The sequence below is a fragment of the Volvox carteri genome, assembly GCF_000143455.1.
Source record: "Volvox carteri f. nagariensis unplaced genomic scaffold VOLCAscaffold_6, whole genome shotgun sequence".
In the NCBI taxonomy this organism is placed as follows: Eukaryota; Viridiplantae; Chlorophyta; class Chlorophyceae; order Chlamydomonadales; family Volvocaceae; genus Volvox; species Volvox carteri.
The window spans coordinates 773,873-791,929 of NW_003307549.1; the positions used below are offsets into that span (position 1 = coordinate 773,873).

At 54.9% G+C, this 18,057-nt stretch overlaps 4 protein-coding genes across 4 annotated transcripts; 2 read left to right on the forward strand and 2 right to left on the reverse strand.

Annotated features, from left to right (window-relative positions):
• Positions 1-715: 715 nt before the first annotated feature.
• On the forward strand, positions 716-2,756 carry VOLCADRAFT_87650 (uncharacterized protein; the record flags this gene model as incomplete). Its single annotated transcript, XM_002947307.1, has 3 exons — positions 716-847; positions 1,420-1,752; positions 2,703-2,756. 3 exons carry the CDS (start codon positions 716-718, stop codon positions 2,754-2,756), a joined length of 519 nt encoding a protein of 172 aa, XP_002947353.1.
• Positions 2,757-3,282: 526 nt separating this feature from the next.
• On the reverse strand, positions 3,283-5,224 carry VOLCADRAFT_87651 (uncharacterized protein; the record flags this gene model as incomplete). Its single annotated transcript, XM_002947439.1, has 3 exons — positions 3,283-3,376; positions 3,758-3,831; positions 5,069-5,224. 3 exons carry the CDS (start codon positions 5,222-5,224, stop codon positions 3,283-3,285), a joined length of 324 nt encoding a protein of 107 aa, XP_002947485.1.
• Positions 5,225-5,779: 555 nt separating this feature from the next.
• Positions 5,780-8,311, forward strand: VOLCADRAFT_87652 (uncharacterized protein; the record flags this gene model as incomplete). Its single annotated transcript, XM_002947308.1, has 3 exons — positions 5,780-5,800; positions 5,860-6,000; positions 8,162-8,311. The coding sequence occupies 3 exons, from the start codon at positions 5,780-5,782 to the stop codon at positions 8,309-8,311; spliced, it is 312 nt and encodes a 103-aa protein (XP_002947354.1).
• Positions 8,312-13,224: 4,913 nt separating this feature from the next.
• On the reverse strand, positions 13,225-16,897 carry VOLCADRAFT_31946 (uncharacterized protein; the record flags this gene model as incomplete). Its single annotated transcript, XM_002947440.1, has 7 exons — positions 13,225-13,319; positions 13,818-13,926; positions 14,649-14,776; positions 15,349-15,417; positions 15,505-15,674; positions 16,227-16,281; positions 16,831-16,897. Coding segments are annotated over 7 exons (693 nt in total), but the record flags the coding sequence as incomplete, so codon positions are not given.
• Between the last annotated feature and the right edge of the window lie 1,160 nt (positions 16,898-18,057).

Below are 18,057 nucleotides of genomic sequence, written 5' to 3' on the forward strand. Positions count from 1 at the left end.
TGCATGCAGTGTTCTTGCACATTGCGTGGCTTACGCCGTCACATGCGATGACATCTTCGGTAAAGGGCGTGCCGTACGTAGCAGTGAATGCGGGGCTCTCCCTCCTTTGAGGCGAGCCCGATGAACCCTCTGACCCACTCACTTTCCTACTCCCCGTATAATCCGTACATCATGTTATCAGACCCATCGTTCAGACAGCTGGCAAAGGACGGTAGGACGCTTCTTGACCCGCTCGCTGGCGCACTGACACAACTACCTAACTACCCAACTACCCGACGATCCAACCACCGGCCCAACGACCTACCGATTGCAGAGGTTGGCGACCGGTATCTCGCCCACCGTCGACGGCGAAGGCAGCTGCCAGCCCCTGCACCACATGCCAACCGTCTGTGTCGTGCCGCATTTAGCGCACTTGTTTCGGAACGTGGCTTGGCTAGCTTGGAAAACTGGAACCGACCCACGGGTCGTTTGGTCCTGACGCGGCAGTGAGGCAGAAGAGCCGTCGGGGGGAGGGCTTTCTTGCTGTGGAGCGGACGAAGCTGCTTGTGGCAGTGGCGGCCCTGATAGCATGTGATGCAGCCCCTGCCAGCGCTGGTGTGGTGCCTGAGGCGCATGGGGCGGCGGTTGCTGCGGAGGCATATATTGCGGCGGAGGCGGAGGCGGAGGCGGAGGCGGAGGCATAAGAGGCGGCACCGGATTGATGTGACCACTGGCCATGGCTGCAAGGGTTGCGGCAGCCTCGGTGTCGAGAGGGGTTAGGAATTTTGAAGACGACGTCACTGCGGTGGCGGCGGTTGTTACCGTCGCGGGCGGAGGTGGCCAAGGTGCCCCAAATCGCCCATCGCCGGTGCGGACCTGGGAATCCGTCTGGCGGGGAGCAATTACTTGACGTTCATGTTGCTGTTGCCTGTCATGCTGCTGCCACGACTGCTGCAGTTGCGACTGTTGCGGCGGCAGCTGGTCTTTGCCTTGCGAAGCCCCCGACTGTGACCGCGCCATCGACATAAGCAACGGATGTAGCGCTTGGCCGCCGCTGCAGAAGAAGCTATGGTGATGGGGAAAAATTGGGGCCTGCAGGAAGTGCTGGCCGCCCTGTTCGCCTGTTTGTGATGGCGTCACAAGGGGCATAGAAGCAGCAGCAGGAGCTTGCACAGGCGGCACGTGAGTAGACTCCAGCAGGGCCGAAATTGATGGCTGCGCTGCTGGCGTCGTGGCCGTCGCCGCCGCCGCCCTCGTCACTGTCCCCAGCATCGGCGCGATCGTCGGGATAGTCATCGCTGCCGCCACCGTCGCTATTGCTAACGCCGCCGCCGCCGCTGCCGCTGCCGGAGACGGTGTAGCCGCCGCAGCAGCAGCCGTCCCTGGCCCTGCCGTCCTGTTCGCCGTAGCCGTTTGCTGCTCCTCTCCGATTTCTTCCAGAATAAGCCAAGCTTTACTGGAGCTGTACACATTCCCGGCGGTATCCAGTGCCGCGTCGCCGCCGACGGGAATTGTGGCAGTGGCGGCGGTTTCATGTGCTCTTTCCTCAGTCCCGTTAAGAACCTGATCTCGGTGGGTATTGAACCAGGTGCTATTGCCGACATTGTCGCTGCCGGAGCTTCCAGAGCTACCACCCAAAGGTCTGGCATCTCCGTCTTCGTTGCCGCCGGAAGGGGCGTAATCGCCAGGGCCGCCGCTGGAGGGCCCGCCGCCGCCGCTACCGGTGTCGTGCGTGTCTTCCTCTTGTTCGCTGCCGGCGTGGACGAAGCCGTGGTAAGATAGTGGCAGTAACCTCCGGCCCATGTCGAGCATTTCGAGTCCACTACGTTGCGGAGGCTGTGGTAAGCGTCCATGGTGAGGCTCGGCAGCGGCAACCTCCCTCCACTTCCTCAGTGCTGCCGCCGCCGCCGCCGTTGCCGCTCCTGCTGATGTTGCAGGTGTTGCATTCCGCCATGCATACAATGTGGAACCTAGCGACGTTCTGAATTCTACGCCTCCCGGCTGCGGCTGCGGCAACGGCGGCAGCGGCTGTGGCAGCGGAAACGGCAGCTGCGGTGGCAGCGGCGGCTGCGGCGGCGGTATTGGCATCGGTATTGTATGCTGCTCCACTTGTGGAACATGTGGCAGCGGCAGCGGCAGCGGCAGCGGCGACAGCAGCTGTGATGGTAGCTGGGAAATGGGGTCGGGGTTTTCGTTCGGAGGCGTAGGATTGGGGGATAGTGTTGTGACCGGACCCAAAGTAATTCGGTTGCTATTCTTGTTGCTCTTGCTGTTGTTGTTATTATTATTGTTGTTGCTAGTGGTGGTGACGGTGATGGGTGTGTCCATGGCCGCCTCCAACGGCGGGCCGCCGGTGGGCTGTTTTGGTCGCTTGGATGAGGCCGTCAGGTTGTCGGCGCAGTGAGTCGGTCTCTCGGTGGGCTCCTTCCGCTTTTGCTTCATGTATTTTGGGGTTTGCGCCCCTTCCGGTGGCCAGCTCGAGTCAGATTGTAGCCTCGGCTTGTCGGATCGTTCAAACCTTATCGCTTCGCGCGTTTTTCTCTCCTCTGCTCGCGTCGCCACGACACGCTACACGCTAGGCCTCAAGTCTCCTGACTAAACCTTAGATCGCAACCAGGAGCTTCGCGCTACGGATAGCACCACAAAAAGATATCGTGAATTAATGTTGCAACCGGAATCTTGATTTCCTTGATTTGTTGATGGCTGTCCTCTTCCTCTGTCAGGAACCTTGCGCGCGAAGCAGCGAAGCAGCGAAGCAGACACCGGAGGACGCCTGATGGGAGGAAGAGGGCGGCGCGTGAAAAGGAAACATCGCGCATACCAGACAGAGCGTAGCAAGAAATGATTGCCTTAATAAGTGGGTAAGTAATGCTGTGCGTAATTGTGCGGGATGGGCGTGATTTCAACTCGTAGCCGGGCATGTCGATCGGGCCGATGTGCCGCGTCCTCTTGCGTCGGCGAAGCCGGGCTGAAAGAGCAAACTACAGATAGCAGCCGAGCCTAAGCAGTGGCGGCGCCAGAAGCAGCAACCGCAACAAAAATATCATATAACAAGTAAAATAAAGACGGTAACAATAACGAAGAGGATGAGAACAACAGCAAGTACACCGCCACCGTCCGAAAACCAACAGCAACTAGAGCAGCCGCAGCAGCAAATAGTAGCAAACGCAGCAATTAGCAGCAAAGAGCAGCAAATACCATCAAACAGCAGCAAGCAGCAGCAACATCATAAGATTAATAGCAGAAGCAACAAAACCTGCTGCTATCCTGTAGCAGTAGTAGGAAGGAACCAACTTACTGAGATTAGCCGTTCGCGATGCCGATTACCAGATAACACGCAGAGGAGCTGTACATGTGTAACCCAGCCTTGATGTTTGTGGACACCAATATGTTTGGCCTGAATGTACGGGAAGGGTTTTGCTTGGAGCGTCAGCTCCACAGAGTGTAGATGGGAATGATATTGTGATGGACATGCATTTTGGTCGAGAATATATATACTACCAGTTTCTTATCGGATGCTGCAGGTGATGATCCACGGGCCTCCCGTCGGAAAGACCAAGGAGATTGAAATTTGTTGATGCTTACTATGACTGTCTATGCTTCATGCTTGCGCTTCTTGCAAGCTTCTATTAATAGCTGGTCAAATAAAATAAAAATAACACATATTTGATGAGGCTTAGTGTGTTTTCTGCAAGCCTAGTGAATTTGCTCCAAGTCTTCCCTGTTGTATTTTTCGCGCCATCCGAGATAGGACGCCGGCGTAGCCACGCGCACTCACTGGACCCATCCAACGATGTAGGCCCTTGAATTTATCATATTCATAATCATAATATGAATTTTAAGCGACTTGCTCTGTCAACACGAAGTAGCATGAGGCAGCATGAGATGCAAGCGCACGACGCCGTCATGGATAGGTTCCTACTTGCTTATTAAGGACTGGCTTCCTAAGTGTCAGTTAAATGTATTGATAGATCTTAAACTATTTGAAACGTTCATGGAGAACTGGGCACATGCCGAGCAAGGAAACATCACCATTTGAGGAAAACATTTAGGTGTTCATGGGCGGCTCCAGCTGAGCGTAAGTGTGGCATTGCCAGCGTTGGAAAGTATTCTTGAGAGACGCTCTCTCCTTGTGTAACGATATGAGCGAGTGGTGTGTTCACTTAAGGACTCTTATCTCCAACCGCCGGAAAGCGTGGCATTGAGTTGTACTTGTCTTAGACCCAAAATTTGCGCGTAGAGCAAGCAATTTGCTCTCGCCCGGTTGCGACGCCCGGCCGCCGGCCGCCGGGCGGTAACCTGTTGCACGCACTTGGATGCGGTTGTATGTTCCTAGGTGTGATACCATACGATAGCCGCGTTTGGTGTTATTCAGAAAACTATATTATGGATTGTCAGGATGAATTCATGATCCCAAGTTGTACCGAAGCAGCTTCCTTGTTGAGCATAGCTTCCGCTCATCAATCGCAAGGCAAGACTTGCTAGTCCTGGATGCTTGCATAAACGCCATCACAGTCTTGGCATATCTTGTTATGCATATTTCTATGGTTTTGGATCCTTGGCGGTCATTGGCTAACAGAACTAATTGCTTCCGCTTTTTGCAACAATTGGATGTCTATTGTTCTGCTTCTAACTTGGCGTCTGGCCTGACAAAATCAACTTTATATCTATATCCATTGCATTTCTCGGATTGGAGGTTGCCATTGTTGGGCTCCCGTTGGAGTTGCGAATGAACACAAGATCATGTCCTTGTTGGCCGCAGAGGCAAGCACTGCAACTTGTAGCGGGCGTGTAAACGCACGTATATAGAAAGTCAGAGAAAGTGAGGCGCGCACGGTCGTCCTATGTGTGCTTGTGTGGAAAGCAGCTTGGCAAGCGTGGATGTAAACACTTGCCAGCTGTTCGCAGACAGTCACAGACCTCAAGTGCCATGGCAATTCACAGATAAATCCAGCTTTATGAATGATTTTGTCCGTTGGTTCTGCGGCGACGAAGGACCTAGTCCAAACGGCGTTGCCATCGATTCAGCAGAGGCCACGGTCAGTCTTCCGCGTGTGCTCCTGAAAAGTATTATAAGCAATGCAATTACCTTGGCTAATAGCAGAGCGTGCTTGGTGCGCTCTATGGGCGTTGTAGGAGCTACCTGATATCGTTGCTCTGAGATAAGGCCATTATGGCGCCCGGTTCGTTGCACAAGCAACCGCCGAAGGATGGAGCCGCATAAATTGAATTGAATAATAATCATGTGTATATTTCATTGCTTACAACGATTGCTATCGGCAGCAAAAACGGCCATCAGGCCCTAAACACAAAGTGTCCAAAACACAGAGCCATCCAAGCTACCTGGGCTGATAAATCCGTTATTACTGTAGTTTTGAGAATCCCTTATCACCATATTATATGGACGCTCACATACGCCTGCTCGATCCTACCTAGCTACGAAGATATGGGCCTAAGCTTCCTAGAGCTTTTACTGATTATTGAAATCTGTCAGAATATGAGTTTAAGGTAGAATATCGTTTTACTGGCTTGGACTCTGGCTTACTTTTACACTCCTGTCCGCCGACAGCACGCTTTGTGAACCGCTGCGGACGCAGCATGGCTTTACCATGGCAATCCATTCATTTAAGCTTTCTTCTTATAAAACTGTGTCTGATGTACCTCCTGAACTTCTGCACTCTCGCCAAATTGCCGGTGGTTGTCAACATAATCTTTTGCACGCTGGTCGTGATGACTTGCGAGTTAATAAGGTTGAGTAATGGTAAATGGAACCATTATTGCCTACGTGAATTTTTCATATATGTGCCAGCTTTCTAATCGCGTGAGTTGAAGCCCGTTACCTGCTCTTCACTCTTTGGGTCCTTGCTGCGCCCCCTGCAGTGCGTGCGCCACATAGCAACCCGTTTCAAGGCAACCCGCTACCTCGCGCACCGCAACGCTGCCACCATGCACTGCACTGCCATATACACGCACGATTACCGCCTGGCATGGTTAGTACATGCTACTATTCACAAGGTCCGCGTGAGGGCGGGAGGAATCAATGCATCCCCACCATGTCCTGCCAGACACAACAATTTGCTTCACACCAATGCCCATCCCATCATACGCACTTCATCTAATTTACAGTCTAGGCAACGTACTTAGGTCGGATGAATGAGTGCATGGATGGCGTTGCGCGCGCGGTGAGACCGAATCGCCGATAGTGGTGCTGCCTACACCCAAGCACTGCTGTAGGTGTGTGTGCGTGTGCGTGTGCGTGTGCGTGTGCGTGTGCGTGTGCGTGTGCGTGTGCGTGTGCGTGTGCGTGTGCGTGTGCGTGTGCGTGTGCGTGTGCGTGTGCGTGTGCGTGTGCGTGTGCGTGTGCGTGTGCGTGTGCGTGTGCGTGTGCGTGTGCGTGTGCGTGTGCGTGTGCGTGTGCGTGTGCGTGTGCGTGTGCGTGTGCGTGTGCGTGTGCGTGTGCGTGTGCGTGTGCGTGTGCGTGTGCGTGTGCGTGTGCGTGTGCGTGTGCGTGTGCGTGTGCGTGTGCGTGTGCGTGTGCGTGTGCGTGTGCGTGTGCGTGTGCGTGTGCGTGTGCGTGTGCGTGTGCGTGTGCGTGTGCGTGTGCGTGTGTGCGTGGGTGCGTGGGTGTGTGCGTGGGTGCGTGTGCGTGTGCGTGTGCGTGGGTGTGTGCACACATACGTTCCAACATCCTCGCCAGACGTACTGGTTCCCATTTCATGGCCTCCAACATGCTCTGTTGATGATCAAATCCCTCTTCAGCACGAATATCATTATAGGCTGGGCATTCCAATAACACGTGTTTTTCATCCTCGATTCGGCTATTAGTACCACAACAGCGGCAAAACCGCTGCCCCCTGGGGACATGGTACTTGCCTCTTCGTGCTCTGTTTGCCTCCAGAGCCCATCAACATAAACGAAACTGCATTAGCTTACGATGTGCTAAACGAGGAATGAAAACCTTTGCATGTGTTGGCCACATGACGGCTGCGGCTCCCGAAAAGGGCAGCCCCATCCAGTGCTTATACTTCGCCATTTGCACTCCCGGTTGCTTCCCATCTGATGGGTACTCCTCTGGCAAGACAGTCAGACGCGACAGTCAGAGTTTCGTTTATGTTGCTGGGCTTTGGAGGCGAACAGAGCACGAAGGGGCAAGTACCATGTTCCCAGGGGGCAGCGGTTTTGCCACTGTTGTGGTCCTAATAGCCGAATTGAGGATGAAAAACACGTGTTATTGGAATGCCCAGCCTATAATGATATTCGTGCTGAAGAGGGATTCGATCATCAACAGAGTATGTTGGAGGCCATGCAATGGGAACCCGCACGCCTGGCGAGGATGTTGGAACGTATGTGGGCTCACCGAAACTCAATTACCCCCTTTGGACGCTAGTCTGGGCTGATGTGCGGTTTTTTTTTCCTTTTCTCCGTGGCTTTTAGGCGTTGTAGTATTGCCCTTGGGCCTTCGGCTCGTATGGGTAGTCTTACAGGTATGGGGTCACGCACCCCCAACCATGTAACACACACACACAGTCAGACGCGTATGGTCCCAGCCGCTCATCAAACGCTCTCTTAGTGCCGTTATCATCTCTCCTTCGGGTAGAGGTCTACTCAACAACCAGTCAATACGCTCCTTTACCCCCACGACTTCTTGCGGTACTCCGCTCCAAATGTTGCACTCCAAGAAGGAAAACAGTCGTAACATTGAGGTTCCCCAACCCTCCCATTCCGGGTTGGTCAGGGCATCGGTTACCTCCTGCCGTAAAACTGCATGAGCAATGGACCCCACTTGCTTTTGAAGGCGGTTCCAGAAACGGAGGATCTGTTTCAACATGTAATATTGTAAGGTAAGGGCAGTGGTGCTGCCTACACCCAAGCACCGCTGCAGGTGTAGGTCAGGCGAGGCCAGGAGAGGTGCTAGGCAAGGCAAGCCCCGGACCACGCCCCGAACACCACAGAGCAACCGCAGGGGCGCGCGCTCCCTGCCCCGCAGCTCTAAGGAAGGACCCGAAGGACAGCTCTCGAAAGAGGGGGAATCCGGGATACACGATTTATTGGGAAAAAGAGGGGTTGGGAGTTTACTAATCAGGGGCGCACGGTTCTCCACGCACCCACCCAGATCGGTGTATATGTTTATTTTGCCCATTTCCTGCATTCCTCTTTGTTAACCCCCATTTTTCAAAACCAGGCTTTCGAGGCCCCCGACCAAACCGGCTTCTCAACGGATTCACTGCAAATTGCCGGGCCCAGCTCGGTATGTGCAGCAGCGCCACACAGCGGTTCATTAGTACATCGCATGCACGACTTGCCCTGCTGCTTTGCATCGAATCGTTCCTAAGTTGAAAGGAAGTCATTGTTGCGGCTGTGAGGGCTCCCGCAGGAGACATCAACACTAAAGCACTGTGGCTCATGCTCTCAGTGTCGCCTACTGCCTGGACCCATCAAACACCGATACCCATGTGCATGTGCATGTGCATGTGTTAGTAATTACACAACGAGGTATTCGTGTAAACGGCCTTCGTATATGTTGTTACAGGGTGGTTAAGCTTCACCAGCGGCCCCTTTCCCGAGGCAGTTCCCTGCTCTCCCCTGCGAGAGGGGCACCCTAATCCGTTCACCGCATCCGACTTCAGAGTGTACTCTTTGAGTTCGGCAACTCACCACCAGCATCCAACCAAATCTAGCGGATCAACGGCGCGTCAACTTAGTTCCTGGTCAGCTTCGTATATGCATGTACCGCCAAAACAAGCCAACAGTCACGGGGCTCACATCAACCTTCATCTGCAGCCATATACGCCTGGCTGTGTGTATAGCTGGATAGCTGCCCGCAGGTTAGATGGAGGGAAGTCCCCCTCTCCGCAAGTCGGTGAAGCCAACAGTGGTGGACGCGCTCCGGCCCCCCTGGCCCCCGTGGGCTCCCGCCTGGGCCGCTGCCGACCCCCCACCTTCCGATAGTGCAATGCAGGTCGGGAACCCAACCAGGTCGGGAACCCAACACAGTGGTAGGGGGTAGGTAAGAATTGCAGCTAGATATTGCCGCCTAGGTAAGAAGTCGCCTCGAGAGCAAAAAGACCCTCCAGGCAGCCTCGGGAAGGAAAGGGCGAGGCGACGAATTGCAGTCAGACAGAATTCTTCAAAGGAGGCTTTCTGCTTGGTGATGTGTGTGTGCGTGCCGTTGACTTGTGCAGAGGTTTTCCCTCTCGCTGCTTCTTCCCACACAAGCACACGAACACGGACAACTTGCAATAAGACGACGACCTCTTATGATTAAGTAAACTATCTTATTGTGGCATGTTTTTACTGTCGTTTAGTTGTGCACTGCTGCTACTTCTGCCACGCCTCCAGTTCCAGAAAAAAAGGTTCTCTCGATCCAAATTTGGTGGATTCAGATCCAGATCCCGAGCCAGATCCAGACCTTAAAACGCAAATGTATTTTTTCCCCGCCACCCCAACCCCACCAGGGTTCCGTCAGCCCTCAAGGGCAGGCAGAAGGTGACGGACCGTACGACAGACGTACGGCAGTCCCGTCGGCCCTTCAGCCAGCGGTCGAGCGCCCGCCAGCCGGCTCTTCAGGCGAGTGCTGCTGCCGCTTGGGGGCCATTATGAGTGTGCAGGCAGTAGCAGCTGCAGCCGCCTCTCGGGCTCCAAATCAAATGCCAGCTCATCCAGCAGCTGCCTCTCGGGGACCATTTCACCCATCTCATCCAGCATCCAAAGCATCAGCTGACCTGGCGGCGGAGCCCCCTGCCTGCCGTACTTGCCATGCTTCCCATCGCCGTACTTGCCGCTATCGCCGTCACTCGCCGCTGCTGCCTGTGCAGACGTCCACCTCCACCATTCCCGTCGCCTCCGCCTGCTCACCCCTACCACAGCTCCGCTGGACGTCTTCCGCCCACCGCCACCGCCACCGCCACCGCCACCGCCACCGCCACCGCCACCGCCACCGCCACCGCCACCGCCACCGCCACCGCCACCGCCGCCGCCATGTTGGATACTGGAGGACAATGCTCTCGCAGTGAGGGCAGCCGCGACGGCGGCAGCGGCTGCGCCGCCCAATATGGGGCCTATCGTGTAGAGCAAAGTACGGTGGCGGCCGCTGCCGTTGCCCCGGGCCCTCCTGCTCCATGCCAGACATCGGCTGAGCAACCCATAACCGCCATCACATCCCCCATGGACTCCATGGCCTGTAGCAGCAGCAGCAGTAGCAGAGGCGGTACCAGCAGCAGCTGTAGCAGAAGGAGCACCAGTAGCAGCTGCGGCGCCAGGTGCTGTGTCGCCCACGGCCCAGATGCTGCGGTCAAAGTTACAATCGCGGCGGAAATCGCGGTCATCAGCGACTTGAGGGGAAGTGCCGTCGTCTACCTCCCCGCTTCCACCCGGCGGCTCCGCCTTCACGTCCAGCTCCTGCTCTGACTCTCCGGGCGGAAGGGACATGACGTGACCTGCTAAGTAGCGCGGGTGCGGGCCTGACAGACGGGATGAAGTTTAGATGAAGTTTGGTCGGTCAAGTCCCACTCTGCAGATTGCCTGACGCGGCAGACAAAATTTTAATCGAGCTGGCTTCTGGAAAAACTTTTAAGGCCTACGCTGTCATGCTAGCGGCCATTCCTGGAAGGGAGGGAAATTTTCGGAGGTCTGCCTGCACCGTTTCCCTTTCCTGCTGCTCAAACGGTTTTGAAAGACACCGGTTAAGGTGACACGAAGCTTATGAAAAACTATTTGGCCATCAAGACTAAGACTAAGACTAACATAATTATGTTAGTCTATCCTTTATAAAGGACTTTTGGCGTGGTGTGGCAAAATCATTAACACGCCAAGAATGAAGGCAGGATGGTAAAATGTTATTTCATGCGCCTCGCTGCGCAGGTTCACTAAGCTCTAGCACGTGGCCGGTTGATCAGAGGCAGTTTGCGATTGTTACAGTGGACACGAGGAACGCCTCCCGCACGACCTATGGGGCTTTAATCAAATGGGACAGATCCTAGAGGCTATAATGATTCGCCAGTCCGCTCAGGACGTGCGTACGGTTGGCTGATACCAGCCTGTGACAGAGACCGCCAAGAACCACGGGTCAAGAAAGATGCACGTCGCAGACATATCTGCTTCTCCTGCTCTACTTCTTCCCCAAAAGAATAAAGCAAATCATCCAATCGTTGGGAGCTCATTATGGCATAACATACTCCTCCGGACGCAGCAAGCATGCTAAGACGCGGCATACATTTATGTGAAAGTTTCAGTAGCAGTCACTGGGACCTTACACCCTTCTGCCATCTCCTTCACTTATCAGGTTGCGTTTGGCATTTGCATTTTATTCCCGTTGATCGTTTTGATCAGTTTTCTTTTTGCTTTGGCCATGGCCCGTTTGTCACAGAACCCTTCATCTCGGCCCAGTCGGCCAGGGTCGATAATAAGTTATTAGGCTGTGCCAGTGCCTTAGAACAAAGCCCCCCAAACGACTAGGGTAATTAGCTTCTTCGAAGCCGAAAAGGCTCGGCCCCGGTGCAGCCAGCAGTCGCCCCGCAGTATTCCGCAGGAGAGGCTGTAGGATACTGGGCTAGAAACGGAAGAACGGTGTCGTGTTTGGACTTCGTGAACTTGGTGCAAGGTTTAATTGTACGGCGTATGTTAAATCATCAAGATGTATACATGAGCAGTCTTGTTAGGAGTTGGGCAGCCTTGCTGGAGCAGTTGGCATGGATGGGCTGGAGTTGCGGAGTGTGGCGAAGCTGATGAGCGGCGTATGTCATATTATTGCTGATGGTTGGTTGTGGTTGGTACGGGACTCGCGATGGCGCGTTGAGGATGGCTTTTGAGGCCGGGGGCACCTGGGAAGCCAAAGCCATGGGCCGAGGGACGCTATCCTCGCGCACAGTGCATGAACTCCTTCGGTGCATCGATAGAGAATTGTGATACCTTTAAAATGCACTACTCAGTTCAGCGTGGCATGCCAGGTCAGCGTGAGATGCAAGGCGCTGACTGACAGACTGACAGACTGACTGACAGCAGTGCACCCCGGGGGCCTCGGGCCCGACGTGCCCGGGGCCTCGCCCAAGAAACCCATCTGGGTCTTCACCAAATCCTGGCCCTCCTAATTGAATGTCATTGCCTATTTTGGCAGATCGAGGTGTGCAAGCGCCTCAATGCCGTGGGCTGATGCTGCCGATGCTGCCGATGGCGACAGTGGTAGCAGCAGCTCCACTTATAGGTGTTGAAGCCGTGGCAGCAGCAGTATCAGGGGCTATAGCTGCGGAGGAGGTGAAGTTGCTACTGATGGCAGTAGCAGCCGCGGCCCTCTCCGCCGCAGCGGGCATCTCCAACAATAGCCATTGCTGCTGCTGCTGATCAAGCTTCTGCGGCTCTTGCTGCTGTAGTGGTGGCTGCGGCTGCGGCTGTTGTGGTGGCTGTTGCAGCATCGGTTGTAGCACCCGTTGCGATAGGGACCTGGATAGCAGTTGTGGTAGCGATTGCGGTTTTGGTTGCGGTTGCGGCTGCTGCGGGGTTGCTTGGGACGGCGGCTGTGGTGGCGGCGCTGAACCAGCCGCGATGGGCAACCGGGGCGGCGACGGTGACGCCAACGGTGGCGCCAGCGGCGAGGCCAGTGGTGGCGGCGACGCTGGCAGCGGCGGGGATGGCAGCGGTGGCGCCAGCGGAGGGATCCCTGGAGCTTCTCCGGGGCCCTCAGCAGCTGCAGCGTTGGGAACGTCCGACAGCAAAGCATCCAGCCTGCATACCGTTGTTGGATTGGTTGACTGTTTAGGCGGTTATTTGTGGCCATCTAGTCAGTCAGTTAGGGCCCCCTAGGCTGTGAAGCAGAGAGATCCACACGCGGGTGTCGTACATTTCTGTATGAGCGGACCTGGAAAACAGCAGGCGGTTAGGTGTGCCCGGCAGCATCCGCTCGTCCCGTACGAATCCCGTCGAAGCGCCCGCCAGCAGTGCCGCCGCCACCTCTTCAGGCCGCGCCTGCGGTTGGGCCTGCAGAGTGCATACGACCGTTAACCGTGCGCACAAAAAGGTCATGAGTCGTACAATGTCTGTTACGTTTTGCATTTACGGGTGTTACGTTTGGGGCCATGCGTTGCAGAGCGCTTTGACCTTCGTACGTGTTAGTACTACAATCAGTGACTTGAACTCGGCTTACAGCTCGGCAGTGCCATTTCCGAAACCGAATCCATGTAACGATGTTTTCCTTTAGGAATACAACATAACGTGGTAACCCTATATCTTTCTCGTACGGCATTGCCGTACCTCAAGGTACAGCGCCGCTACACCAGCTACCAGCGGAGCTGCCATAGATGTTCCAGAGGCCCACGTGTACGACGTCGGAGTTATGGCGGAGCATCGGTCTGTCGTACAAATCACAGTCGTACATGCCGTTGTTGTGGCGGCGGCCGAGCGAGGTTTGGTTTGGTTTGGTTTTTGCAGGTCGTCACGGCAAACCAGAGGTACGGTCGTGTGTCCATGCCATGCCTCTATTTAGCTGCCTGGCATGGACTCATGTCCCTCCCTGCATTTCCTACCCTACCTCTACCTCTACCTCTACCTCTACCTCTACCTCTACCTCTACCTCTACCTCTACCTCTACCTCTACCTCTACCTCTACCTCTACCTCTACCTCTACCTCTACCTCTACCTCTACCTCTACCTCTACCTCTACCTCTACCTCTACCTCTACCTCTACCTCTACCTCTACCGCTTCTATCCCTCCTCATCTACTTTCTCCTCCTCCTTTTCAAACCCCGACCGGACATTTCATAACAACCCCCGGCTCCGGCCCAAGGGCAGCGCAGCCATCCCCCTGGCCCCAGCCCACGCCACCCCCAAGAACTCACCGCCTCCGCCACAAGCCCCGAATATCTCCACCCCAGGCGCGAACAAATCCACACAGGCGCCCGTGTTGGCCCACTGGTACATGGACTCCTGACCCTCCCGGGGCCCCGGTCCGAACTTGTTCTCCAAATTGGAGGCGGCGACTGTGAGAACCTGGGTTTTAGGGTTTTATACGGGTTTTAGGTTTTTAAACGGGTTTTAGGGTTTTAAACGGGTTTTAGGAGTTCAGGGTTTGGGGGTTTGGTGTGAAGGAGGGTGGGGAAGGAGGGGGCAAAGGGGAGGAGGCAGGGTATGAGACTGCGGGGAAACGGGGTGGAGAGGAGGTGGGTGTCGCGGTGGGCCCGCGATACACCGTGGGATCTTGGCACGCAGTGTAATCTTGTACTAAGATCTGATGTTCGCTGAGGATAGGTGGTGGATTCCTGACTTGACTTCACACCACCTGCAGCTATTTTTTAGGCTATACTGCTACTGCCGTGGCAGATCTGTGTGAGGGGACATGATTACGTGTCCAGAAGCTGCTACTGCCGGTGGCCGCTACTCCTCTTGCGTGCAGTCGTCACCTGCTCGCCCATGTAGTAAGCGGCGGCTGGCTGGCTGGCTGGCTCAGCACGAGCTGCATCGCTCACAGCAGTGGTCTCCTCTCAATCGAATCGCAATGAGGTTAGGAAAAGAGCGGAGGGGCTCAGGAAACGCGGCGGGTGCTGTGCATTACGCACATGCTTTTGGAATTTCTGTAACAAGACACCACCAATGACCCCCACAGTCCTCCAGACCTCCACCCAACCTTTAGTTATCGCCAACCGACAACCGCAAACTGCCAACTGCCAACCCCCAACCCCAACCTCGGGCACGTTCGCGGGCACCACGCGGCAGCTGTCCATGGCAGAATTGCCGGACGCCACCACCACGACAATGCCGTGCTTCCGTACGAGTGATCGTACACCCTCCGACAATACTTCGGACCAGGATCCTTGTAGGGGGGAACCAGGGGGGAAGGGAAGGAGGGAGGGCCCCGACCCGAACGAGGGTCGCAGAAGGCGGGGAAATACCCCATGTCACGGCAAGATGCTGTACAACCACCAAACCCGGGTGTATCAGCGAGGTTGGATGAAATGGCAGTGGTTGAATGTGGGCGAATAAAGACTACGGTTGCATGGGAATTCGTGGGTGGCAGTTCGGGACGTTGATTTGGACTTGCGCAAATTGAGCAATGTTTAAATAAAACAAATTCTCAAAATCGGATATGACACAGCCTTCGGAGAGGAAGAGCCGGCGGATGCGGCAAGTGGTGGTTGATGTGGTGGCGGCGGTGGCGGCGGAGCTGGTTGGCGTCTAGGTGCCTGCTTTGCATCGTATCACCTGTGTTAATAATGAACAAATCAGACTAATAAAGTTACTTTGCCAATCATTCTGAAGTCATGCCTTCCCGTCATCTGGATGCCAACCCTAAAACCCTAAAACCACTCCCCTAAAAACAGTAAAACCTTAAAAGCAAACCCAAAACACAGTCCCCACCCTTCCCCCTCAGCCTCGGTGCCGTACCTGCCGGCACCCCCAGGGACATCATGACGATCGCCGGGAGCTTTGCATTGCGCGCCACCCAATCCAGGCCTGCAGGAACCAGGGGAAGATTGTCGTACTGTACGGCGGCAATGGTATTATCATCCCTTCCCTTCCCCTCTTCCTGCCTCTACCCACCAGCGACGGTATCTGCGATGGTCCCACTGCCATTGCAGTCCAACACTCGAACCGATACCAGCCTTGATCCCCGCGCCACCCCCACACTGCGGCCCACCGCGGTTGAGGCAACGTGGGTGCCATGACCATCGCAGTCAGCCGCCATGTCATCGCCGTCCACAAAGTCGTACCTACGTATGGGTATGCAGTACAGTATGAACGTCGTACATTCTCGTACACCTAGGATAGATGGCATGATTTCGGAATGCATGTACATGTTTATGTACGGCAATAATGCCCGGCAGAACACACGTGTGTGTGCGGAGGCGCCCCCGCCAACACAGTGTGGAGCTCCGTTAGCATACCGCCGTACGGTTTGGATAATAAAGCTTTTTTGCCGGGCATCGCTCGTCTGTTTTGATTCTCAAAAATGGATAGGTCAGAAATCTGAAAGAAAACATCATCGAACCGAAATAAAAGAGGAACGTATGTCGTACAATGGGACGAGCGGGTACACACTAGCCAACACGAATGGTACGATACAAAACCATAACCTGCCACCTGCCATAACTCCACGCAACTGCTGGAACTGCCGCACATACACATGTCCTCACCCGTACATCGCCCGGCTGCCTTTCCGGCTGCCACGGCGCTTCCACCCCCTGCCGTCTTCCTCCCCCTCCTCTTCCCCATCCTCCTCTTCCTCCTCCTTATCCAGCCCGGTGTCAGGCCAGGGCCGGAACTCGTTGTGGTCGACGTATATGCCGCTATCGACGCTGTAGATTGTGACGCCTTGGCCTGCATGCCGTACAGCGTATGGTGCGCCGGCCCGGTATAAAAGTGTTACCGTACAGAATTGTACCGCACGGACATGCCATGCCATACATGCCATACCATACCATACCACACCACACCACACCATACACATAAGGCCCTCCGCAGATCAGCCCCATGGCGCTAATCGCCGCTATACGAGGTAGACCGCCACCCGCAATCCCAACTCAGCGGCAAGACGAATGTGGCGCGATAAAGATACACACAGATCGTTGACCCTGAAGGAGCCCAGGCCTAGGCTGCATCCCTCTCCATGCCCAATATACTCCACCTGCACGATCTACTCAGCTTTAATTCATTAACTAATCAATTAGTCAACTAATTCTTATTTATCATTTATTTATTATTCATTCACCTGAGCTGAACCCGGTGCACCCGCATGCAGCACCAAGCTACCATAGCAATGCAACGCAATCAAAACCGAATCCGACGCATAGCTAACAGCTCGCGCAGCTAGCTAGCCGGCCAGCTATGACCAGGGAGTCAGCCCTTTCTCACCCGTTCCCCGCAGACCCGCCGAGCCGAAGCGGTATACGCCATCCAGGGGTAGCCTCCGCTGGTCGATTCGATCCAGATTCCACAGCGCTCGATCCACTGGATCCAGCTTGATTCCGGGAACCCGCAACAGCGGTCCCGACGCGCTGGCGTGTTCTCGCACATCCACGGCGGCCGCATCTGATGGGGGAGTGGGGCGCGATGAATTGCTTGGAAAGCAAGCCGCGTGAATCAATCGGCGGGGAGGGTCCAGGGATGTAATGAAGCCTCAGCCCAACACAATTAGGGAAACACCATCTCTGGCATCATCGACAACTAGAGGGATGAGTGACAGAGTGAGTGAGTGATCCCAAGGTCAAGGGGACCCGGAAACGGATGTCCCCCAGTTCGTGGAGTCACGGGGGGGCCGGGAGGGGGGAGGGGCAGGTGCGTTAGGCCGGGGTTAGGCCGCAAGTCAGGGCGCTAGCACGCGCGGGTGTGTGTTGGGGTGTTCTGCGCCAACGCGGGAGATGGCAACTAGCTGCCGGCATAGCTGTACCGACGGACAGACTCTTATAAAGGGGAACGGCGGTAGGAGGGGATGCTTCACAGCACCGTGAAAGGGTGCGGCAGAGTAGAGTTATACATACATACATACATACATACATACATACATACGGGGGCGGAGTGCATGAGACTAACCAGCCGTATGCACCCGCCCCCCGCGCTGTGCTTCGGCCCTGGGCCCCCGGCTTTTCAGCCCACAGTGTAATCAACGTCATACATACATACATACATACATACATACATACATACATACATACATACATACATACATACATACATACATACATACATACATACATACATACATACATACATACATACATACATACATACATACATACATACATACATACATACATACATACATACATACATACATACATACATACATACATACATACATACATACATATGTATGGATGAGACCAAGCTTGACTAAGCTGCTACTATGACCGTCGGCCAACCGCGGCCGTGGCCACCGACAGCGACCTCAATTGTTTGAGCGTAGTTATGGTTATCTAATTAGCCTGAAAATGTCGCAGAGGCGACCAGCAGTGGCTGTTAGCCGCGGCAATGTTCAAAATGGCCGCCAGCCGACCTCAGCCGCGAGACCGCAATCCATACCGACCAAAAAGATAAAGGCCGTCAGTGGCTTTTACGGAACAAATGAAGGCTTGGCTTTCTACAGAGCCACACTAG